The sequence below is a fragment of the Pseudopodoces humilis genome, chromosome 10 (genome assembly GCF_049639895.1).
Source record: "Pseudopodoces humilis isolate 2021_Gansu_Grassland_sample_001 chromosome 10, ASM4963989v1, whole genome shotgun sequence".
Lineage (NCBI taxonomy): Eukaryota > Metazoa > Chordata > Aves > Passeriformes > Paridae > Pseudopodoces > Pseudopodoces humilis.
The window spans coordinates 29605246-29630508 of NC_142209.1; the positions used below are offsets into that span (position 1 = coordinate 29605246).

Genomic DNA, 25263 nt, shown 5'->3' on the forward strand with positions numbered 1-25263 from the left:
CACTCGTTCAAGCACACACAGTTTAATGATCAACCCGCGCCTCTGCCTCTCCTAAAATGAAGAGGGGTATAAATAGATCAAGTTCTGCAACTCAGAAAAGCCACAGAGCACAAGCTATCACTGGGAGAAGTCTCTGCAGCCTGAGCAGAGAACCAGGAGCAGGAACCATGAAGATCATTCCAGTTTTACTGTTCCTGGCCGCCCTGGCTCTCCCAGCTGGAGCTGACAAGGATTTTTTCTCCGTTGGTTCCGCCGGATCTCCCGAAACGAAATCAAGATTTGCGATGTTGGACGATGTCCGAATCCTGGCCAATGGACTCCTCCAGCTGGGCCACGGCCTCAAAGATTTTGTCCACAAGACCAAGGGCCAGATGAATGACATCTTTCAGAAACTCTACATTTTTGACAGGTCCTTTTACGAGCTCTCCCTGCAAACCAGCGAAATCAAGGAGGAAGAAGAACAGCTCCGGCAAACCACGGCCAGGCTGCAAATCAACAATGAGGAGATAAAGAACCTCTCACAGGAGATGAACCTGAAGATTGAAGACCTCATCCAAAACAAAATCCAGCTGCAGGAGCAAGTGTGGGGACTGGAGGACAAGGTCACCAAACTGGCCATTATCCAGCCTTTGGTGCAAGAGACAGAAGAAATTTCTTCACTCAAAGTAAGTGACTTGTGAAAGGCCCTGACACACTGAGCCAAAATACACTCTAATGCCATCATCAGTAATTGTGCAATAGAAGCTCCTGCTTTCCCTTGCTCCTCACTGGAGTACTAGTCTGTATTTTGAAAAAGAAATCACTGTAATAACCTTAAAAAAAATCGCTGTCTTACTCTGACACAGCCTCAATTTTGCAGTAGAATTCCCCAGCAAAATCAGTGAAAAATTGTGGAATTATAAAGCTCTGTACTATTTTCAGTATTTATTTGCAAATCAATTTTAAGGAATTTTGTAATCACAATGATAAAAAAGTTTTGCAATCGGGAAAATGACGAGATTCCCAAGCTCATGGGTTTTTACATCACCAGCTCATCCCAAATCAATGCAGTGGGAACTGCCTGCTCAGTGCAGAATTAAATCTATTAGAGAGGGGCATTTGCAGCACCTGTAGCACCTCCAGAACCAAAGAACCTTACAAGTGTTAACAAAATTAATATGTTAATCATGGAAGTAGCTAGGTGGGTATAAGGTTTTTGATAGAAAAGGAAATATTAACTGTATTTTGTAGAAGTATAAAAAGGCCAAGCAATTTGTATGGGAAAATATTGGATGTTTGTGTCAAAGCAAAAAGATGAATCCTGATCTCTCAAATCCCAAGCTGATACCCTAAATGCTGGGAATTTTTCCCTTTTTTGATCAGTGCCATATTTCTAGTTTGAATCAAGGGCAGATTCCACAGAACGTAATTGTTCTGGATGTGAAAATGGAAGGAAAGGAGCAATTTAAAAAAAAGAGTCTACATATCTGCCAGTACTTTGTCTCAAAAAAATGGGTGTTTGCTCCACAAGCAAAGGAATTTTTCAATTTAGAGGCAAAGCAGACAAACCTCTGGAGCCAGACTTTGATGATCCTTGTGGGGCCCTTCCAGCTAGGGATACTCAAGGATTCTCTGGAAAAGGAAGTGCAACGTTCAGTGGTTTGTGCCTCTCAAAACTGGCCCCAGGACGAGAGTTACAGAGGCAGCACCACTGTTAAAGGTCTTCTGCTGCTCCTAACCCTGTTCCACCTTTCCCTCCCTGTCCTCAGGCTTTCATGGAGCAGCAGGACAACGACATCAAGCAGCTCCTCAAAACCGTGGAGGACCAGCACGTGCAGCTGGACAGGCAGCACAACCAGATCATGGAGCTGGAGGACAAGGTACAGGAACCACCCCTGCTTCTCCTTCCACCTCTCCCAACACTGAGGGAGCTGAGGGTCCAACCCTTGGGGTCAGGCACCCCTTGATTGGTTTGGGGTGGAGAGGAAGGTGGGGACCACTTTGAGGTCCCTGTTTTGGGGAGAGGCTGCAGTGCTGCCAGGCAGGAGCTATGGCCAACGGCAGCTTTGAGATCTCAACACCAAGCTGCTGCATTTTCTGACTGCTAATTTGGGTTTTTTCCCCCTCTTATCTATCACATTATTGTTCTTCCATTGCTCTGGAAGTCTCATTGCTTTCTACATCTTTATTAATTTCCAAAATCCACTCCCAGAGTGGAAGTCCAGCATGTATCACTGAAATACAGTAAAACCAACATGCTCAGATTTCTTTTATTCTGAGAGGAAAATGCATTTCAGCCTAAGGAACTGTGGGTTCTGTCCTCCTTAGCTGTTGGTATTATTTGTCTAAGTGATGTCACCTGAGGAAATAAATTAAATCTGTTTGCCCATTAAGATGCACCACATGAAAAGGAGACATTTCCTCCCCTCATGAATCCTACCCTGTTGGAGCAGTGGCACAGTTGGCATTCCCACACCTAAAATCCACCAGAGTGGAGCTGAATTTATTTTTATGTGGTAAATTGGATATTCTACAGGATTACACTTGCAAGAAAAATTATTCTCTGCATGACATTGTCTTGATCTATGAAACTCATCATTCCAGAGCCTTGGGAAATTAACAGTGTAATTATGGCTCTTCCAGCTAAACTACATTGAGCTCCAGGAACTGGAGAATTCCTTCCTGGAGGAGCACCAGGAACCAGAGCCCATCCCCTCTGCTGTGCACAAGCCCACGGCTGGGACATACAGAGCTGACGGTGAGAGCCCATCTCTGAGACGTGGCTACAGCACATGCTGCCCTCCCAGGATCCTCTGGGACAGCCTTGGATTGGTTTTTAGGAGTCAAAGACTAAAAAGAGAAGATTTTTATTTGGGCTGCAGGACGGAACTAGATTTCCTTCTTTGGAAAAAATGTCATTATCTATTTAGCACCACTCCAGCTGTACTTGTCTCTGGGGTGACACACAGCAACAATGTCCAAAAGTGCAGTAACAGGATCCATGCCCCTCTTGTAAACACGCTGTGACCATGCTTTTACCCATGCCTATCTTGTGAGAATGAACAGAGAACTTATTTACTTCACACTGGCTAATTATAAGATTTAGCAGTCCTTTCTTTGAAGTTGAAAGGCACTGATGAAGCATAGCAGTGGGCATGGTATTTTCTAGGAACTTCACAAGGGGTAGGAAAGCCCATTTGCCAGAGTCTAGTCTTAGGCCTTAGAAACTTTCCAAAATCCTCCAAATTGAAACCCTGCCTAACTTAAAAACTGGACAGGCAGTCCAGCCTAGGTACACCTGGGCAGCTGCACTATTATGCCTAAAGCAGCCTGCTCATTCCATGACATTTATTGTAAAACAAAATTACCAATAAGATCATTCCCATTTTTTCTCTTTAGCCCTCAGCTCAGCACACCCCAAGCAGGATTTCTAACAGGCTGTTTGCTTCCCCAGGTGCTGCTGCTGACTGCACTGCTCTCTACCACACCGGGGTGCAGGCCAGTGGGGTCTACACTATTCAGCCCAATGGATCAGAAGCTTTCAATGTCTACTGTGAAATGAAATTTGGTAAGAGCTGTGCCAGCAACAGTCTGATTTTCACAGAAATATCTTCCTCTAAGCCAAACTTTGCCTCCTCACAAAAACTTATGATTTATGTCTCCTCTTGATTTCTCTTAGTGAGTCTCTGAACTCAGGTTTCCCATATCCCGAAATCTCCTTATCACTGCTCTCATTCTTTACTCCCCTCTTGTTTATACTGAGGAAAGGACATTCAATCATGTGACATAAATTAAGGATATCCAAATCCCAAGCCTCTTTAGCTGTAAGTAATGAAAATGGTCATTATAAAAGCCATGATAGGGCAACCATGAATGCATTTCCCAAAGAAAAGCAAACAGCTAACAATTTGCTTTTAAAAAAATAAGATTTTGTTCATTAACAGGCTCTGTTTTAGACTGAGCTGTGCCAAACCAACTCAGAGAAGTGAGTCCTGGGACAGGATTCCTGTGCTACTTTCGGGTGGCTCAGCAGCCAGGAACACAATTGTCACATCACCTACCCCAGCTCCACCTTCCTAAGGAACCCAAGTTTGTTCCTTTTGCCACCAAGATCGCCCACAGCTTGGCCACTGCCTCATTCCCTGCTTTCTCTGCATCCCCCAGAGCTGCTCTGTCCCACATCCCCTTCCTTCTGCCCTCAGAGGGCCGGGGAGCACGCGGGGCCACCTCACGTGTTTGGATGTGCAAACACAACTCACAGGGCTGCCCGCTGCAAAAAGCTCCTTTGCTTACATTTGGTGGAGCTGCTGAAGTGAGGGTGTCATGACCTGGGCTCAGGTCAGGAGAAGACCCCCCTGGAGCTGCAGCGTGGCCCCAACACCTCATCCCTGCCCCGGAGCTGTGCCAGCAGCCAGGCGCTATCAGCACAGAGCCTGACCCTCTGAGCCAATGTCTGGGGCTTTTCATATCTCTTCTTTATCAATTTCTCTGTCTCTCAGCCCTCATAAACAAGTGAAACCCAGTTAAGGCAGCCTAACAGAGTAATAATTCTGTGAGTGGAGTCACCCTGAGCGTGGCTGAGGACACTCGAGCGGCCCTGAGCTCTCTCCAGTTGGGCTCTCTTGAATTCCCTTCATGAAGAGTTTAATTAACTCAAAATGGGAGCACCCCACAGCACACCCAGGGACAGGTAATGAGGCCAAGGCCAAGCTGTGACTTATTTCCCCTTTTCACAGGCACATCCTGGACTGTAATCCAGAAGAGAGTGGATGGATCATTGGATTTCAACCAAACTTGGGATGCCTACACAAATGGTTTTGGTGACCTCAATGGTAAATATCCCTTTTTTTTTGTGTCTCTTGGTATCAACTGATTTGAGAATTTCCTTATGGAAAGGAAAGCAGACTATATCTGCAAATAACAGCTGAATCATGAGATTCTCAAAGACATCCCTTCAAATGTGTGCTTAGAAGCTGAATCAAGGCCAGAAAGCTTTAAACACTATTTTATCAGGATTTTACTACTTATAAAAGCACCTCCCAAAGCCTTTCAAATATACACAAAGGCAAAACCTCATGAAGTTGCTGTCACCATTTTCTCTGAACCTTCCTGCAATCCTGTTACCCTTAAAACCACATCAATTTTTCCAGCCTCAGGAGAGCCCAAGGCTGTGTGTGCTCCCCTGAGCCAACACCTCAGGCTTCTCCAGAGCGGCCAATCCCCTCCACGGCTGGATAGGGTGAAGAAACACCCACGTTCCCCTGTTAATCATCAACTCCAAAGGCTTTGTAGCACCAAGTGCTGCCCAACAGCTTCCTCATCCAGGATATTTTCCTTGTTGTTCTCATACGAGATGAGTGACTTTTTGTTCAGGAAATAATCTGACTTTCTAAGCACAGCACAGATCTAAACCTCACCAAGGTGAGCAGCAATATTGACTTATTTCCACATCTTTAATAATAAAAAGCTGATGTATCTCAGCCTTTGCCTCAGTTTTGGGACAGGAGCTCACAGCTGAGGTAAAACTTTCACCTGTAAAGTTTATCTGATCCTGCTGGGTGCTTTTTAGTGTCTCCTTGAGTGGTCTGCCAGTTCCCAAATACTGCACCAAGATACAGCCAAATGTTCCCAGTGTTGAGTTTTGCAGAGAATCTCACTGCTCTCAGCTATGTCCTACTCAGTGCTCTGCTGCATCTTCTGAGGTGATAAAGTAAACCAGGTTACAGCTCCTAACCTGGAAGGAAATTAAGGAGTATTTTCTTCAACCATCTTGTTTTCTATGGCTTTAAATGCCAGCTGTGTGCATGGCACTCACATTCAGCCCCACTTTCCACATGTGGCAATTAACTGCACTGATAATAAGCTACTTAATGAATATAATATATGAAACCAATTAAACTAATGATCAGAAATTCCAGCAAAAGAAAAATTCCCTTTGTAGATGAGGGTGTTGACACCCCAGTTTGGTTCTGCAGCTCTTTCCTCCCAAAATGCAACAATTGCCATTAGGTTTTATGTATGTCACTCGCTTCATTTGTCACACACTTCCAATTACACACCTTTTAAATGTCCCCAGCTCCCTCTCAGTTTCACACGAGGTGGGAAACTTAAAGGGGGAAGCTCCAGTTCATTTAGAACTCTTGCTTTTATTGATCATCAGTGTGCAATTAAGAAGAGGTAAACAAAAAGAATGTAGCAGCAGACCTCTGCAAAGATCAACAGTCCCCAAGACTCAAATCACTGAATTAATTAAAGCAATTAATAAAGCCTTTTAAATACTGTATTTTCACACATGCTACCTGCAGGTTTATCCCTAAAATCAAATTCAGCATCTCTTTTCTCCAACTTTGCAGAGGAATTCTGGCTGGGCCTGAAGAAGATCTACTCCATCGCCAAGCAGGGCAACTACCTGCTGCGGATCGAGCTGCAGGACTGGCGGGGGAACAGGAGGCACATCGAGTACAGCTTCAGCCTGGGGGGCCCCAGCACCAACTTCACCCTGCAGCTGTCCAGGATGTCCGGGAGCATTCCCAACGCGCTCCCGGAGCACGCGGAGCTGCGCTTCTCCACCGCAGACCGGGCTGGGGACACGGCCAGCAACTCCAGCTGCCCCGAGAAGCACCTAGGTATGGTCCCCAAGTGCATGGCAGCTCCTCTGCTCCATGATCACTGCATCATGGAATGGTTTGGCTTGGAAGGGAGCTTAAAGCTCATCCTGTTTCAACCCTGACGCCTTCCACTGTCCCAGGCTGCTCCAAGCCCTGTCCAGCGTGGCCTTGGACACTTCCAGGGATGCAGGGGAATCCACAGTCTCTCCAGACAACCTCTGCCAGCCCCTCACCTCCCTCACAGGGAAGAACTTCTTCCCAATATCCCATCTAATCCTGCCCCCCTGTGCAAATAACCAACACCAAAAACAGAATGGGCAGCACAGGCTGAAATAACCCCCAGGATGAGATCCCAAACTCTGAAGCAAAGGGCTGTCCCTCCTCTGACACCTGGTCTGGTGTGGCAGCCACAGGTTGGATTGTTTGATACCTTTCAGATACCTTAAACTGACTTCTAACTCAGGCTACAACCCAAAAGTTAATAATGAGTGAGTTTCCACCCAAAGGCACATTTTAGCTGCTTGTCAAATACACTCAATATAATCGCTCTCAAAAGAGCAAGGGATGCAAGGCTGAGGCCATTTCTCCTTGGAGATAACTTTGTTAAAGGGTTCTTAATTCTCTGATTTTTTAAAGCTTTTATGTTTGCCAGTTTATAGCAGAAAGCAAACAACTGAAAGAGCAATTAAATTATTAAACCACGGGATACAAAAGTGTTCTCCATCCACCTACTTCATGCAACAAACACTTTGTACATCATCCTAGGCATCCTTGAAAATTGTGGATGGCTGAACGAATGCCAAGAGGGTCCCCTTATGCCCAGGGAAGGGCCCCTCAGGACAAGGACATTGAGGGGCTGGAGAGTGTGCAGGGCAGGGAATGGAGCTGGGAAGGGTCTGGAGCCCCAGGAGGGGCTGAGGGAGCTGGGAAAGGGGCTCAGCCTGGAGCAAAGGAGGCTCAGGGGGCCCTTCTGGCTCTGCACAACTCCCTGACAGGAGGGGACAGCCGGGGGGGTTGGGCTCTGCTCCCGGGAACAGGAACAGGAGGAGAGGAAATGGCCTCAAGTTACACCAGGGGAGACTTAGATTGATAAGCAAGGAAAATTCCTTCACGGAAACAACTGTCCAGCCCTGGCACAGCTCCCCAGGGTGATGGAATCCCCACCCCTGGAGGGATTTAAAATCCATGCAGATGTGACATTTGGGGACATGGGGCAGTGGTGGCCTTGGCAGTGCTGGAGATGGTTGCACGCAATGACTTCAGAGGACTTTCCCAACCCAAACAATTCAATGATTTGGGAATCCTGGGTAAATGCCAATACAGCTAAAATTTAGGGTCTAAAGCAGATTTATGTTGCAAAGAGGAGCTGTTTACTCTGGCATAGAGCACAGACAGTGTCTGACACTCCCATGTTGCTCCTCAGGAGGCTGGTGGCACAGCGACTGTGAGGAAACCAACCTGAACGGGAAATACGTCATGCCAAGGTCCAGGGGAAGGCTGGACAGAGGAAAAGGCTTATACTGGAAGCCTAAGAAAGGAAGATACTACCTGCTCAAGTCAACCAAAATAATGATCCACCCAACAGACTTAAAAATCTTTGACTGAGTGCTCAACCTGCTGCATTTTAACTCAGAACAAACACACTGAACTTTACCGCACCGAAGGACTTGATGCTGCGTTTACCAACAGATGCCACGTCCCTGCCCCATCCATCCCTGCATGGAATTTCTCCAAAACATAAACCTGAGGCATCTGAGACAGTCTTACAAAACAGTTGGTGAGTATTGTCATTCCCTCTAGCCCCGATGTCAACGTGCTGCAACTTTTTGTGGAGCTTTTCCCTCCCCAGGATGAAATTCTAATGCCTAGGAGCCAACCTGTCACATATTGGATGATACTGTTTGGGGGAATGGGTTTTCAGGCTGTGCATTCCTTTCTGGGTTGTGTAGTAAGGAAAACAAAAACTGTTTTCTAGGAACAAAGGGCTGGCAAAACCCTACGGAAAACATTTAGAGGGAAAAAAAAAAAGTAATTTTGTTTCTTGAAGTAACTAATTGAATGTTTGGTTCATGTTTTTGTTGTGGAATGTTTTGGGAGCAATTGAAATTGGGTAATTCCTCGTTTTAGAGCTCTGGGTATTTCCAGACAATTTTCCAGGGGTGTAGCTGAGCCAATCCATCCTCTCTGGAGCACTGTGTTCACACAGCTGCAGGTGTGTGCACATGGGCAGGCACAGCAGCCCTGCTCCTCGGGATCCCAGAGTAACTGCCCAACTCAAAGCGAAGAGCCAACCTTCAAATTCACTGCAAGGAGGGAGAGCTCTGCTCTCCCTACCTGAAATGAATCAGAGCCAAGCCTTTGTGACCTTTCAGTCCAACCAACAAAGGAATTAAATAAACAACCAAGTGAGAACACAACAAAACACCTTTCACTTAGGGTCCAGTGGGGTCAAGGGTGCCAGCCCACAAACCCAGTAGGCACAGCCCATGGCACAGGGCTGGTCCAGCTCCTGGGGACACTCACGTGTTGAACTTCAGCTGCAGAACACTGAGTGACAGCCTTGGGCTGGCCCTGGAAGTGCTGACTGACAAAGCCCCCAGTCCTGCAGTTCCCCTGAGTCATATTGACTTGTTTATCTTCCCCAACCCTTGTACAGTGTGGATTTTTTATCTCAGCACTTGCAGTCGCACAGGAAATGGTTTTGGTTGTGATTTGTCAGCGTGAAACTCGGTGAACAGAATGTGTTAATTACAGAAATGCTGCAAAAAAACAAAAATCCTTTTTACTTCTCATGGGTTTGTAACAGAGATGAGATTGTGCAGTGTTGTTTATTTGTACTGGTTTACTGTAATGTTAAACTACCTGTCCAATAAATAAATAGACAAATAAATAAATGGCTGGGATTTTTTCCAAGTACAGGATATGAAACTTGACAAAACCCTTCTTGTAAACTTTGATTTATGAAAACCTGGCTTGTATCTAAATTTAAATAAATTTGCTATTTTTTTGAAATGACTCAGTTGATGAAGACAATTCCACTCAGACATGTAATGTCTTCAAAGATAATGTGAAAAAGCTTTAAATTAATAATGGTACATAATGAAAAGAAATCTGGTCCCAGCCTGGGTTTTGTTACAGAAAAGTTACTGTTTCCCAAGATATTTAGAAAAATTTCCTATTTTCCAGGGCTTCAGAAGATTTTTTTTGTCAAGTATTGTAAAGGAAGAAACTGCTTGGAAACCAAAATGGAAATAGGAACAAAGAGATTATGTTTCTTCTCTATTTCTATCTCCCACTTTAAAGAAAAAAGAAAAAGTCACTGAAAGTGACATAAATTAATAAAATCAGTAGGAGAATGGTGACTCCAGCAAAGGAAAAACCCTACGTAAAACTGAAAAGAATTTAACCAAATTCCACCCCGAATTCTGGGAATGGAGAAACCTCTCCTGTGTTCTTATTCACAGCCAAGTTTGATGTTTGTCCCTGCCCAGCTGAGCCTTTTCTGCTGTGTCAGCCTGGACCCTTCCCATGCCTCTGGCACAGCACCTCTGCCCATAAACCAAATTTTGCAACAACCCCGCTGATAAGGGAGGAATTTCTACACTTGCCAGTCTTGGGCCCTGAAAAGCAAAATGGATTTCACAACTCTGACCTGTATGTGGTGTTTGGGACGTAGACATCCCTGGCAGGGAACTCCAGGATTTCTCTTGTAGGTCTGACTCTGCTGTCTGGGTAAAGCTTGACTTGCAGCAGCTCTGGGGTTAGGCAGTAGTGGGGGTTCTCTGGAGCTGGAGAAATGTCAATCTTCAACTGAGCTGAAAGAAGAAAGGGGTTTTATGAATTAATAAATAGAAATTAACTTTTAAAAGCATAACTGTGCTTTGTTTCTTCAGGTTAATATCCTATATATTCACTGACATCCTATATATGAATTTAATAAATCAACAAATTATAAATTACAGCTGAAGTGGATTTGTTAACAAGTATCAGGGGATCCAGCTGATGTCTAAGGCAACTGAGGGACCAGATAATAAGAGCCAACAGAAAATATGCATCTTAACAGGGCATAGATGCTTTTTTTAATAGGAAAACTGGGGAAATGCAGTCCAGATAATGCTTCTGTGAGGCCCAGCTGTTGTCACAAACAAAACTCCATCAGAGGAAAGGCTGAAAACCCCTGAGACTGGTCAGGCTACAAACCAGAGCTGAACTGGGTGAACTGATGACAACACTGAATGCTTGGAAGGTTGTGGTCACTGCCCAAGGCCTGGCTGGCCAGATTCAGATTAATTTGCAGCAAGATAATTTTGCCAAGTTTTCTTAAAACCTAAGCTGGCTGCAAGGCCAGATGAGAGCTGGGGAGATGATCCAAGGAAGAGGCAGGATTGCTGTCCCTGGAGAGTTTTAAAGAGCAGGTTAAGTAAATATTGTCAGGAATAGCACAGGTCAGGGACGAGTTTCACTGAGGTGTGCCAGGGTTTCTACTTCCCTTTCTCAAACAGAGGTGGAGCCTGTTCCTATTAACCAGCAGTGGGAGCCAGGAGAGAGATCTCCTTTGGGATGGAGAGTGGGAAACAGAGGTTCCTGGGTTTGGGGTCTGCATCCTCCCCTCACAGACACCTCCCTCAGTGTGCCAGTGACAAACCTGCCCCGGAACACCTTCAGTGCTCCTGCTGTCCAGGGACTGTTCCCAGGGAATTCTTTGGGGGTGGAAATAACCAAATACCTGAACTTCTGAGCCCAGAAGGGCTGGCTGGATACCTGTGATGGGTCTGAGCCTGCGCAGCACCGACGAGGGACGTCTCATGTCAGCCAGGAACTTGTACAGGTCCTCATCGCTCAGGCGATCCCCCTCCTGCTCAGGGTGCAAGATTTGGTTACACAAACAACCCTCCAGGGCTGCCAGAGAGTGAACAAACCCTCTCATCCCACAGGCTCTTCCCTCTCACATCAAACTGCCTCTTCCCAGAACAAGGTGTTAACATTAACATGTTAAATTACACTTCATTTCTCCATCCTTTCCCCTTCCTTCGTCCCTTATTAATCATCCTGACAGCTGCAGGAACTTTTAATTGAAAGCCTTTTCTCTCCCCATCAATATTATCTTTTTCCAAACTGGAAATGGCTGCTGAAAGATTTCCCAAAAATACTCATTTTTTAGCAAAAGTAATAGTTTGAAAAAGTATCTGTCATTCAGGAGGTGATCCTCGCTCCTTCTCCTCTGCCTTTCCCTTGGGATGAGCCCAGAACAGCCTTATTTTTCAGGAAAAGTAGGAAGTGCAAGGAGTCTTTCTTCCTTGTGCTCATTCTAGTAGCTCAGAGTTTTGCTAACTTTGGAAATATTACAGAAAATGGGACTCTGCCACCCAAAAGCAGAAGACATCTGATTCTGAAGGTAAGAAATCACAACATTAAAAAAACAAAAAGCAAACGAAAGGTGAAAAACACTGGGTAGTGTTCAACTAATTATACTTAACAGGAGAAAAGAAAGATAAAAAAATCTGAAATTTAAAATCTTAAATTAATGTTTGGCAGTATTTAAAGGACAAATTAAATAAAATGAGCTGCTTCAAAGTAAAAATAACCTCAACAAAGTAAATAAATACATGCTTTTATAAATTATTACTAACTTAGAGACCAGTTTTTCCTCAACTAGAAGTGACATTAAGCAAATCTTAAAGAAAATTTTCAGCTCTTTACTTTTTGCTAAGCTTAACTAAAAAAATTTCCTCCCTTTATTCATGTTTTCCACTCCTCAGGAAAATCCCAAGCTCTGGCTAAGAGGAGCTGCCACTCAGCAGAGCAGCATCAGAAACAGAATGCTTTGTTTTCCTCAGGGATCCCTGGATGTGTCCAGGATGCCAACCTTAAATCCCTCTGAGGAATTGAATTCACTACTACCAGAATTAATACATTAGGTAGTAGGTTTAGGTTAGATATTAGAGAGAAATTGTTCCTTGGGAGGGTGGGGAGGCCCTGGAATAGAATTTCCAGAGAAGCTGTGGCTGCCCCTGGATACCTGGAAGTGCCCAAGGTGAGCTTGGATCAACCTGGGCTAGAGGAAGGTGTCCCTGCCACGGCAGGGGTGGCACTGGATGGCCTCTAAGCTCCCTTCCAGCCCAAACCATTCTGTTATCCCCTGATAATTGAGATATACAGAACAAACCCACTGAATGCTGTTCAAAGATTCCCTGCAACTGGGGAACAGAAATCAAGCGCATCACAAATTAATCACTCGGTGACCTCACATGATCCAGTCCTTCTGGCCAACAAGTAACTCCTTAGTGAGACATTTTCATGCCATACCTGTTTGAAGAAGTTGGTCACTGTCAGGGTGGCTGGTCTGAAGCTGCTCAGGTTGCAAGCCTCGTCCCCACTCGTGGTCCTCTCCAAGGAACGCCGCCCCACGATGCTGGAATTCCGCCTCTCCGACCACGACCCTTTACGTTCTGCAAAATACAGCGGTGAAAAGAAAAGGAATTAGGAAATAAAGCAGAAAAATTACAGTCCAAGAGATTACTTTTGTTCCAAGCAGGACTGTTTTCACAGGAGGAGAGGGAACGATGCCATGAGGTGACAGAAGAGGTGGTTACGCTCAGGCAATCCCGCTCTGGAGGCATCAGGAGGCTGTGGAGCACAGCTGAATCCTGCTCCCCTCCCAGCCACCTCACCCCAGTGCCTTCCTGCTGTTATAAAAGTCTTTATCATGCTGAGATTTATGTATTTCCCTTGCTCTGAAAGATGATGAAGTTGGCAGTTTTGGGGATGCTGAAGAGCAGTTTCGGATGAGCTATGTGGCTCACAAAGATTAATCCACTCCTTTGGAAAATGTTCATCAGCCTGTAATGCTCCCTCAGTCTCACAAGCCTGGTTTTAAATAATATAACAGATGGTTTGCTTGTAAAATCCTTGAAAGATAAATCCATTTGTTATCATGGACTTTTCTGTTTTAGTTCAGCCATGACCCCAGACCATCAGGGCAGGGGGAGGAAAGCCATAAAAGGAGCAACAGCAGCTACAGGATATGAACCAAAACCTCTGGATTTGCCCACATTCCCTCCTGCAGACACCAAGTCCCGTACCTCCTGTGCCAACTTCAACTTCTGTGGAATCTCTTTCCAAGCTGCCAGCACTGCTCACAATGTTCATGAGGTGAATGGCTGTCCAGGCAAAAGGCATCCGGTACTTCCCGAGTCTTTGGCAAAATTGTTCTGCCTGGCCTTTCAGTTTTTCCAGCTTCTCCTTGTTCTGTGAAGAAAATATTCATTGCAAGAGGTTAAAAGGAGAGGGACAGGATCAGAGGTTTATTTAGCAAAATCAGTGAGGAGTGATGGGGTCTTTTCTAACTCCCAGTGGTTGTGTTTCAATAGCAGCTTCCAGAGGAGGATCACCAAGTGTTGGGAAAATGCAACTTCTGCTTCCCAAAAGAGGCCACCAGAGGACAGACAGTCTTTTATGTTCTTCACCCTCCTGAACAGCCTGTCAAACCCCAGTGAGCTCATCTGCCCACTCCTCCTTCAAGAAAATCTGAAGTTTCCCCCGTGAAGTCTGGAAGGGCCTCTCCTAACGTGACTTTATGCAGCAGGTGCTCAGATCCTCTGGAGCTGTGTGGGAAACTCAAACCATTCCCCAAATTAGTATCACACTCATTCTGTCAAGGAAAAAAAGGGAATAAATGAGGATTTTTCCATAGCTCTGCATATTAAAGAGCAATCTTTAGAGCTTCAAGGAGGAAATATTTTATTAAGAGGTTGATTAAAATTAACAAAGCATCCAAGTTTTTGAAAAAGACTTAATGGAGAGGCTGGGATCACAGGAAGGGCTGGAACCTCTGCTTTGCCCTTCACCCTCATTATTACCCTTTGATCTCCACCAGGCTCAACCCAACTGCACACAAAATTAGGAACCAGGCAGAAAAAAAATTTTTGAGATTCTTTTAGAACCAGGCAGAAGTGATGGGGTTAAAGCTGCAAAAGCAGTGGAAAAGTGGAAATTTTTACTGCAAATTCCCATCAAAGGTTGCCTTCCCTTGACCCAGCTGATCCTTTGGGATAGGGAATCACAGATGACTGAGTTTGATGGGAACCACAAATCTCCCCTGACAGCCACAAAAACTGCTGACCTTTAACTACTCCCCCCCAGTAAGGCATCAAGACTCAAAGGTCTTTGGTTCTTTTTTGGCCTTTAGAATGGGATTAGATTCTTAATTAAAAACTGATCCCTTTAAAGACAGGAACAGTATCAACCATCCAAGGTAAAAGCAAATACGTTGAATTTTTTTATCAAAACACCCAAAAAATTCTTACCTTTGCTGCATCAGATTCTTTAAAGATCATATAAGGCTCTGCACACTCCCCAATATCTCCCTGCTGTAAAACTTTTTCCAGCTGAGAAGGGAAAATGAACCATTATAAGGACACATATCCAGCAAGGATTAATAAATTGAACAAGCATAAGGAAGCAAATAATTGTTTCACAAGAGCTGAAGCCTTGTGAGTCCTGGCATTTCCTGCAGAACTTTCACACTGCCTGTGAACTGAAAATATGTCCTGAACTCCCCTTTTGGCCACAGGAGGATTCTTATCCAGAGTCCAGCCAAAAATCTTGACTCAAACACCCAACTGAACGAGCAACATTTGTGCACCCATTGAATCAAAGGAAAGAACAGAGAATAACTTTTTATCTTTGTGCACTTTATCCCAGGAGTGACCAATGCTGCATTTTATTTCAGTTCTGGATCTCACTCTCTTAGCAATTTCAGCCCATACATACATCTGAAAATCTGACTATGGGGCATGTATCCCTTTTGAAATGAGATGCAGATCAATAGATATTTTGAAATTACTGGTATTTATCTGTCATTTTAAGGAGTCAGCACATGTTTTATATGAAAAGAAAGGTCAAGCCCCAGAAAACTAATCCATACCATCAAGCAAACCTTTGTGCTCTTTCCAGTTTCAGTGCACTGATCCAGTTGTTACAAAGGAACTTATGGGAGAATACTTGAAATAAAGCAGCACTGTACACACTTTCGGAAACAGAATTATTATTTTATCTTAAATAAAAACCAGGAGACTACAATAATTTCAATTTCTCTGGTATTTCTTACCTTTATTACTAGAAAGACATCTTGGGATGGGTAGGTGATAGAAAAGATGGCAGATCTGGCCAGGGTGGAAATAGCAGCAGGGGGGACATGAGGCCGAAGCATTCCCTTCATTTGCTCAGAGTTTAAATCAAAGTAGAAATTCTCTGAAATCTAAGGAAAAAATTGGATAGTTTCAAGCATTAGTTATATATATATATTTTATTTTTGTAAATTCTTCATGAACAATTTAAAATTGTTTTAAAATACATGTCAAGTGCTCTTCATTTCAAACCATGTTTAAAAAGGAAAATAAAAAGCCTTTTTGATTAAGAAATCAAGGCAGGACAGTGAGAAACAAAATGGAGGAAACACCACAAACTAGCCATAAAATTTCCTCCAACCCCTTTAAGGCATGTAACTCCATCACAGGATTAGAAATTACCACTGTTAGCTGAACTGAAAAGATAAAAATATCAGAACAGAAACAGAAAAAAGGAAAAATACCCCTTGAAAGACAGACACTGAGCTTTCTACCCTGAAACACCAAATCCTTGACTGCAAAGCTTGAGAGCCAAAAAAGATGTGAGCAGGTTACCAACAGCAGAGGTCACTAAAGAACTTATTACGTTAAAGCCAAAAAAAAAAAGGAGTAATGAGATGATAAAACTGGCTTATGAAATGTGATTTAAATATTAAACAAAGTTCACATAATATTCCACATACTCTCATCTACATAACTTAAATCTCAATGCATTAAATTCAAGTCTTAAAGAGATAAATGTCAAAATGCATATTTTTAACATTTTTCTCTCCACTACTGCTAATATCTTGAATAAGGAAAACTAAGAGACTCTTTAAATATTAAATACAGAACATAAATAGGCGGATAAATGTATTTTGCATTTCCTATAACTTAGATCTTGAAAAGATTACTCAGTTTTGTTTTGATTTTAGCAATTTTAGCATGTGTGACTTTCTCATGCATTACTGAAGTGTTGCTTGGACCTATGCCATGCTGAATCACCAAAAAGAGATTAAGAAAGTCATAAAAACCTAATCTAAATAAAAGGTTTCAGCTACCTAAGTTCTCTCTGGGGAAGAGACTTTTGAAAGCCCAAATTGGACTATATATACATATATATATATATATATATTCAGATTTCAGGCACTCACATATTAAATTATATTTTTAGAAAAGTGGTTATACCTCAACTGCTTTACCAAGGAGAACACACAAGACGGTTCATGAAATGCCTTCATCGTTCTTCCAACCTCTATGTCACTGTCCTCTTAAAGCTTTGCCACCAGAATTAATTCCTCCATTTTTGTGTTTAAATTTCAGTGGAAATGTCACACTCAAGCAATTAAAAACCTACCTTCTTCTTTTCTTTAACATCATACAAAGCCAAACTTGCAAAAATGGGCTCAATTTCTATTTCAAATCTTGAAAGAAAGAAACACAAAATCAGTTGACTTGCATTTTGTCAGAAGGAATCCCAAACCTCCCTGGGTGATGGGGACTGAGATGTCAGGAACAGATGAGCCAGCCCAAGGGCTGCTCCTGCTCCAAAGGGATCTTCTTTCCCAATTTCCACCCCATTCCTGCCCTGGTTTCTGCCACCACGACCATGTGCTCCCTGGCTTTTAGAAGGTCCATTTTAACTCGCTGAAAGCCAAGCAAAGCAGCCCAAAAGCTTCCTCAAAGGGAGAGGAACTGTTAATTGGGGTAACTGGAGCTCTCAGCTCCCCTGATTCCCTGGAGAAGACACTTTCCTGTGGCTAAATGGCCAAGTGCTCCTCTCAGCACTACTGGACACTCAGGGACACCAATTTTGGCAATTTTCAACAGCCAACTGTTATCAGAAAATACCAAACACTCCCTTAGCAAGGTGCCAGCTTTTCACAGTGACTGTTACCCAGTGTTTATGCAAATTCCAACTCCCAACAAGAACACTGACCCACCAAACAGAGCTGAACTTACTGTCAGAACACCTGGGGAGATAAAGGAATTTAAAACCATTCAAAACCTGTCTCTGCTGCACAGTGAGCAGGGGCTGAAATGCCATTTCTTGTCTGTACAGCCTCCCCACAGAATTCATGCCCCATCCACACTGGGATCCCCTCCACATCCAGCCCTTGTAGAGAGCTCTCAGCTCCAGCCTGGAACTCCTTCTTCCAACAGGGACAACACCACCAAACAGGTGTTTTCTCCAGTTTTGCAACAAAGCTGAGATTAACCTGGAAATGACCCTGCTTAGGTCATCTGAGCCTTCTCCCTGGGGACAATGTCCTTGTTTTGTGCCACTGAGATGGCACAATCTTGGATTACATCCCCGAGTACACAAGCAAACATGTAGCTGGGCAGATCTGCTACAGATTTGCAGTCAGCAAGAGATGCTTAAAGAGCAGAAAACATTAATTTCCAGCATCTAACTTATTTATGCTAAAGACACCCTCCTTTGGAGGGAAAGCTGCACTGCTACTGCATATTATGTTGTTCCAGTTCATAAAAGGCTGCAAAATCAGTTCATCTCTACGGCTATATTAGGTCCTGGAGTACTCTACGAGCAGGAGAAATGTCCCACACATATATCTCAGTTATGAGCAGCAACTGGAGCTCTCTAATAAGAAGGGTTGACCTAACTGAGGACACAGAAGATGAATACAGCAGTGTGGAAAATCAGTTTTGTACTTTATTTCTCCAAGGGAATAACAGTAAAATTTTACCTTGTGTTATTAGAGAAGAGTTATAGGCAATGAACCAGCTGCAGGTAACCCTATATTCAGGAGCTCCACTTCATTAAACTTGTTTAACAGGTTTCTATTCCTCCAGTTAATGCTTACTAAGTATATAAAGTCTTCACTCTTAAAGGGACACAGTCAAGGTTGTTGAGCCTAAAGTTTGGCAAATCTTTGGTTGTCTTTATGTTTTTAAGGCTCCAGCATTTCTAATCTTTAAATTTAATCTCAAATTTCCTTCTTAGGGAGGGGAACACCAGTGAGTTGCCAATTTCAGAGCCCTGGAGGAGCGTGGTGAAGCCTCATGTCACATGAACATGGAACAGGCAGAGCTGGAAAGCAACAGGGAGAAAAAGGCAGGGAGGTGGATATTTCCTGTCTCATCCATCTGCAGGAAGTCTTGAAGATACAGCTGTGTAACTCAAGCTTTACAAATTTAACCTGGAAGCCTATGACCAAATAATGCAATGACCCTTCCAGGGTAATAAACAAAGCAGTGGAGTTATTCCAGATGCACATGGATACAGCAGCAGATTTAAATTTCTGGATTTCTGCAGTGCAGCTCTCTGTTGGAGTGGTACTTACTTCAGGGACAAACACTTCACCAGGAGTCTTTGGCCAAAGTGTTCTTTGGGTACTTCAGGGACACTGAGTCTCTCTATGGGCTCCTCCTGGAATTAAGAGACACAACCCCTGTACAAACCACCAGCAGAATCAGGAGGCAAACACATCATCACTTTTTTATTCTAAGACACAGCACCAATTTCATCCAAGGCTTCCCAGCATGGTGCATTCATCAGCAGCTATAAATATGCTAAATTAAATCCCTTAAATGTTTCTACATTACTGGGGATTGCATAACCAGAAGGGAAACCCAATCTTCAGAAAGTAATATCTATGGGCAAGACAATATGCTGAAAAACACTAAATAGCTGCAGTTCTCATGCATGTTAAAACACAGGTGATCTCAAATCTTTTAAATTTGTGGCAGACTGACAGCTTTCACATTCCTTACACCCTTCACTTTTTTAGTCTCACCCACATGCATGTAAAAATACCTCATCTGGTGCTGGGTGTAGTGCAAAAAGCTCCTTATGCCTACTGGACTTCCTCTGGTCCTCGTTGTGGTGGTCAATCTCCTCGTTTGGGGTTCTGTCCAGCAGGTTTGGGAGAAGGGCATCAGGCAGGGAGTTCTTCAGGTCGAAGATGCTGCAGGCCCAGCTGCCCCGGGGAGTGTCGTCGATCGACATTGAGCGTCGCTTAAGGTCATCCTGAGAGCCAACAAATTAAAAGCAACTTATAATGGGAAAAGGACTGCACTTTTAAAGCAGGACTGTAAATTAGGTTTTATGTAGCGAGGTTTTAAAGGCACATTACTTGTTCATCCTGGTAGCTGTTGCCATCCGGAGCTTCGTCAGACTCAAAGATCTGTTTGGGGAGCCCTTTTTGCCTCTCCTTCTGTTTGTCCAGGGTGTTGGGATTGAACCCAGTTCCCAGCTTGTGGTATCTGCAAAGAGAGGATTTCAAACACGTTCTTAGCAGCCCTTTTGACCCCGACCCCAGAAGCAGCATCCCGGAACAAACCCAGCATTGTCAGCGTGGGTGCTCCCGAGGCAGGAGCTGCTCCCTGCAAACACCATTTCCAGTCAGCTCCACTGGAGCTGGGGCATCATCCAACAGCCACTATTCCAACACTACAATGTGACTCTGTTCATCTATAAAGCCACTCTGGGTGATGTCAAAAGGAGGATTATCAAGGGCCAATTAAAGTAATTGTAAAATGTGCCATTGTGATGCCAAGCTAAAAACAGGCCGGGAACACGAGGGCTGAAGGCCAGTGGTTCTGCTGGAGCAGGAACTGACTTGGAGCAGATAAAATGATTAACTGGAAAACCAAAACAGCAACTCAGGAAAATCCTGAGCACCTCTGGAGAACAACTTTCCAACCCTGACTAAAACAAGTGTGTTCACACAGCATCTTTGTAAGGAAAGTGGGTCCCTTGAAGCTTTCCGGAGTGTAAGAGCTCCTGCAAGTGAACAGTCTGCCTGCTGTGCTGACAGGAGCAGATCTCTCACTAACAAATTTTTGGGTGCCAAATGGCACCATGTCTGTATTTATACACACACACATGGGTAGAGCCATGGTCTCCCTGCAATACTCACTCCAAGTCAGTTCCTGGGATCACATCTGGAATTAATTGTTCTTACCATGCCCTGGTACTAAAGTTACCACAGAGGGATGCTCCAGACATGGGAAAACCATGGGTAGGCTAGCAGTGAATAAAGGAAGGGAATAGAAAAAAGGAGGAATGCATTTTCTTTGCTAGGTTGTAATTCCTGAGAGCTGAACAATAGGATTTGTATAATCCTCACAGCTCCACCAACAAAGGATCTCTAATTCACACCTGACTTCAGAAATTAAGCTTGAAATCAGAATATGCTAGTGGGTTTTTTTCAGGCCAGTGAACTTACCTTTTCCAATATCATTAAAGGAATTACTGAATGGGTGGATTTCTTTGCCTCAAAAACATTTTGGTTACTAAAAACTGGAGGGAGAAACGGACATAAAGATTATTTCCCCTGGGGTGGGGAAGTAAAGGGATTGTCAATTCAGCAGTTCTTCCAACAGCTGGGGTTGGTGCCCCTGGAGCTAGCCAGAGGACTTGGAACCATTCAATGGGATGGATTAAGAGGAAACTGTTGACATCCTTACTGAAAAACAATTCAGTCCTTCCCAGCTGAGCTTTTGGGTTCTTCCCCTGCTCCAGCAGTAACTCTTCAATTTCTACACAGTGCACTGCTATGGTTTTATCCAAGCAGGAAATGCTGTGACTCTCAGAGGACAAAACCCACCAAATAAACCTCATCAGAGCAGGAATCACAGCCAGGAATTCCAGGTACCAACAAAAGTCACTGAGAAGCCAAGAGTGGGTAGCTGGCTGGGTCACACTGCCCAGGTCTGTGGTGTATCCAAGACTCTGCTGCCAAGACTGGGAGTTAATAAAACATCTCCCTCCCTCTCTTGGGTTCCTTTCTGGCTGGGTTGTTGGTTTGTTTTGCTTTTTTTTTGGTATGAGATTACAAAACACTTTTTTATTAGGTCACGTTAGCAGTGCCAAACATATCCTGAGCATCCCCTGAAGTGGCTCTCAGGACAACATTAAACCAGTGAATTGTAGCAACTGCCACAAGGGCACAGCTGGAGCTGCAGCCGAGTCATTTGTAGGTGATGCACATCACATGGATCACTTACTCCTTGACAGCAGCTCTTGAAGTCATCAGACTTCCAATCATCCGAGAGAGCCCGTGTGCTCCAACTAAAGCCTCTCAGAACCCTTCCTGCTAATTTGCATGGAATAATCAATGCATGCCCATCCTCTGAACTGTTAACTCATTAGGTAAATGTTGTGATGGTTCAAATATTAACAATTATTTGTTTGAATGATGTACTTTCCCCAAGTCTCTCTGGGAACCAATGGAAGCAGCAGGGGGCACCTTGTCTATTGGATGGTCGTGACTGCACGTAAATCGTACTTCACTGCAAAATTAATGCAACTTGTTTCTAAAAAGAACTAAAACCAGATGGAACAAAGAAAGAAACAAATGCTGGAAGTAATTTTACTTGTCCACATCCCCTAATTGCTCTACCATGGTAAAGGAGCAACTGTGGATTTAAATGGCCTAGATTTTCCAAAATGCCCCAAGGGGTTTTGACGTCCAAGATCCAATTTTCCAAACACAAAGCATCAGTTCAGCTGAACCGGGCAACTAGAAGCTAGAGGACATGGAATCAGCAGCCAGGACAACATTTTTGAGCCTCCTTACAGCAACTGGCCAAAATTTAAGTATGAACTTGAAGTGACAAACATCAGAGGGAAACTCACTTTCTGTTCACGATCGCCCAGTCCTCCGTGTAACTCCTGACACAGTCCCTCACGTGGGGGTCCATCTCGCTGTTGAAAGAATAAAAAACAGAGATCACAGAGATTATGATGATTTCTTAAATTTCTCAAAATTAAATATGAATTCCCTGGAGCATCACCACGTCACCTCCTGTCCTACCTCTCCTCGGGCACGGCCGACACGAGCGTCCGGCACTCGCGGGGGGTGTAAACCACCTCGATGTCATCGGGGGGAAACTCCAGCAGGTCCCGCAGGGGCCCCGACTCCACGGCCAGAGGGTGGGTGATGAGATAATCCTCCAGGTCCACAGGGTCCACAGCTTCTGTGAGAGGCACCTGGGAACACACAAACCACCACAGGGGCCTTAAACCGAGGTGAGCAAATAAAGAAACATCACAGGTGTGTTTTCTGCTCTCTTTTAAACCAGTTCTTCTGCCTTGTTGAGGGATTTGATGCAATATCAGGTGATCAACCTCAGTGGTGTTAACCTCAGCTAACACACAGCAGAGCTTTCTCATGTCTTATCTTTTATCTGATGTTCCTCTGCATATTCCTCTGGTGTGTACCATCATCACCTAAAAAATACAACTACAGCCAGGAAAGGCTACATCTATTTTCAAAATATACAACAAAAGGAAATTTCGTACTTTATTTCCCACGTATCCGAGCCTGGATTTGTTTTTACCAGGCTCTGATCACAAAGGGAACCTTGATCCTGCTCCAAGATGCAGGAACCCTCCCTCCCTCAGGCACAGCCCTCAGCCAGAACCCAGAGCAAGGCCTGATTTACCAGGAACTCAGGAAGCCACACAGCTCTGAGGACTAACATTATTTTGAATTAAATCGCCTCTCTGGTGAACACAAAACACAATGTTCACCTACCACAGGTACAAGTTTAACTTCTCCCTGATATTAGAGCCTTTAGTGCCACAATGACTCTGCCCATGCCAGGAAGGGACACTGCCCTCAATAAAAGGGATGCTTAAAAATCATCTTTACTGGGCACAAAGCCTTTACCTGAAGCACAAGGAATGACTGAAAACGTGCAGGAAAACAGTAGATTGCACTGGCAGTGCTGATCTCACCATCCTGAGCTTTTTTTAGATACATTAGAAGAAAATTTGCATAAACTGGATACATACTCACATTGCATAACTTGTATTTTTACATATTCCATTACATAAATACATATAAATATTCTGATATGAGATCATTATGCTATGAGGCTATACATAAACATAGACATTAAGAAAATGAAACACTAAAAACAAGTTTTGAGGAAGCTGTCTCTACAGCAACTGACAGATTTCCTACAATTCCCTGGCACATGCCAGTGAGGCTGAGTGTTTTAACAAGAGTCACAAAAACACATCCAAATTCAGCAGTTTTCTCTATTAACTTCCCCTTCTCTGACATCCAGATGATTTCTGTGGGACAAGGAACTATCCTGCAGCTTGTGCTGGAGATGACTTTAAAAAGAACACTCAGCACTTTAGTTTTAAATTTGCTTCTCGAAAATGCTGCTATACAAATGCCAAATTCCAGTTTTTAAACTATTGCCAACAAGTTCTGAAATTAATCAGCTTTTTATTCAGGGAAAAAGACTCTGATAACACAGAGATACTGAAAGAATCTCCCAGCCACAACCAACCTCAATGAATACTGCAATTTTCTTAGAAGGCAAATCCTTCAGCAGGAAACCAACGTGACTCCAAGGAAATCAGGGGACCTGGACCAGATGACTTTTTGCCAGATAAGAATCTGGTTCACCAAAAAAAATATGTGATGGCTGTCTAGAATACTACTAGAAATGTAGTATTTGATTCTGCAATTTAAGTAAAATAAACAAATTCATTTCTGTGTAAAGAAATAGCAAAAGAATCATAGAAGGGTTGGAAAGGACCTAAAGCCCAACTCGTTCCAAACCTCTGCCATGGGCAGGGACACCTTTCACAAGAAGATGATGATCATCTCTTTAACCCCATAACCTTTTCCCCCCTTCTAATCCTGAACTCTTGAATCAGAAATCTGACTCTGAAAATCCTGAACTCTTGAAATGGACTCAAAGTACGTGATTTTGGAGAACTTTTGAAAAGACAAACCAGACACTTCCCACTGTTTTCATCACTGCAAGCAGAATTTGTCACTGCTCCTTCCCACATCTCAGCTGAGATGTCACCACCTCACCCTGCTCTTTACAAACGGGCAGACCAGCCCCATTTGGCACGAGATCCCTGACAAATGTCACTGAGAGGTGACAGCTTTTCCTTAAGGAATTGCTACAAGTGCCTGTTTGCTTCCAAGTGCTGCAAACTTCCAGCGCTGCTCTGCACCAAATCGTCCCTTCCACTGACAAACCTCAGAAGCAAAGAGGAGGAAGCACCCAGCAACGGAGACTCCTTGCAAAAGATGAAAGCAATAAAATCACTGGGCAAAAAAGCTCAAGAAGCAAGGGGGTGTCCAGAGGTGCTGGGAAAAGCATCCCCTCCCATCCTCCCATGGCCAGTGCAGAGCCCCATCCATGCAGCGATGCTGCTCTTTGCTGGACCCTGACAGCACCTCCCAGAAGGGTAAGAAAGTCTCACAGGATGATTTAAAGCTGTTTAGCTGACCCTATTTTTAAGCCCTAACATTTTAAGACTTACTTTTTTATTCCTCTTTCTGACCTGGAAGGTCCAAAGCTGAGGGATCTTCCAAAAGTGAACTGCCTATGGCAAGTGTTGTGTTTTAGTTTGCACAAACTCATTTACCTGTGATTCTCTAACACACAGGAACCTGTCCCTCATCCCTTCCAACATTTCCACTCATCCTGATAAACAGAATTGCAAAAAAGATGAGGAAAAACCTCTGTATTAATGCAGAGCTCACGGGGACATGCAGGACTGAGGGTGTGAGACCGTCACAGCCCAAAACACACCACGTCCCCTCACCCCTGGCATTTCACAT

At 44.0% G+C, this 25263-nt stretch overlaps 2 protein-coding genes across 16 annotated transcripts in view; one reads left to right on the top strand and one right to left on the bottom strand.

The window, feature by feature from the left end:
- Positions 1 to 25263, bottom strand: part of DOCK7 (dedicator of cytokinesis 7) — a 91952-nt gene that overhangs the window by 47577 nt on the left and 19112 nt on the right. For all 14 annotated transcript variants that reach the window (XR_015773354.1, XM_014250743.2, XM_014250742.2 and 11 more), the window contains exons 3-14: positions 22477 to 22652; positions 22299 to 22367; positions 19792 to 19921; positions 19473 to 19685; positions 19000 to 19085; positions 17052 to 17118; positions 15697 to 15846; positions 14894 to 14974; positions 13670 to 13835; positions 12894 to 13036; positions 11349 to 11442; positions 10240 to 10402 (exon numbers count right to left, since the gene is read on the bottom strand). Coding sequence is in view for 13 of the 14 variants with exons in the window: in XM_014250743.2 (XP_014106218.1) it covers positions 10240 to 10402; positions 11349 to 11442; positions 12894 to 13036; positions 13670 to 13835; positions 14894 to 14974; positions 15697 to 15846; positions 17052 to 17118; positions 19000 to 19085; positions 19473 to 19685; positions 19792 to 19921; positions 22299 to 22367; positions 22477 to 22652 (1538 nt within the window). In the remaining variant the exon portion in view is untranslated. The remainder of the gene's footprint in view (positions 1 to 10239; positions 10403 to 11348; positions 11443 to 12893; positions 13037 to 13669; positions 13836 to 14893; positions 14975 to 15696; positions 15847 to 17051; positions 17119 to 18999; positions 19086 to 19472; positions 19686 to 19791; positions 19922 to 22298; positions 22368 to 22476; positions 22653 to 25263) is intronic.
- ANGPTL3 (angiopoietin like 3) lies at positions 108 to 10211 on the top strand. 2 transcript variants are annotated; one of them, XR_001331355.2, is made up of 8 exons: positions 108 to 665; positions 1749 to 1859; positions 2623 to 2737; positions 3434 to 3547; positions 4716 to 4811; positions 6333 to 6605; positions 8011 to 8364; positions 9774 to 10211. XR_001331355.2 is itself a non-coding variant. In XM_005521219.3 (7 exons), exons 1-7 carry the CDS (start codon positions 168 to 170, stop codon positions 8190 to 8192), a joined length of 1389 nt encoding a protein of 462 aa, XP_005521276.3. In that variant the 5' UTR covers positions 108 to 167; the 3' UTR covers positions 8193 to 9602. The 2 variants fall into 2 exon arrangements, 1 of the variants encoding a protein (XP_005521276.3); XM_005521219.3 differs by lacking the exon at positions 9774 to 10211 and having other exon boundaries at positions 8011 to 9602.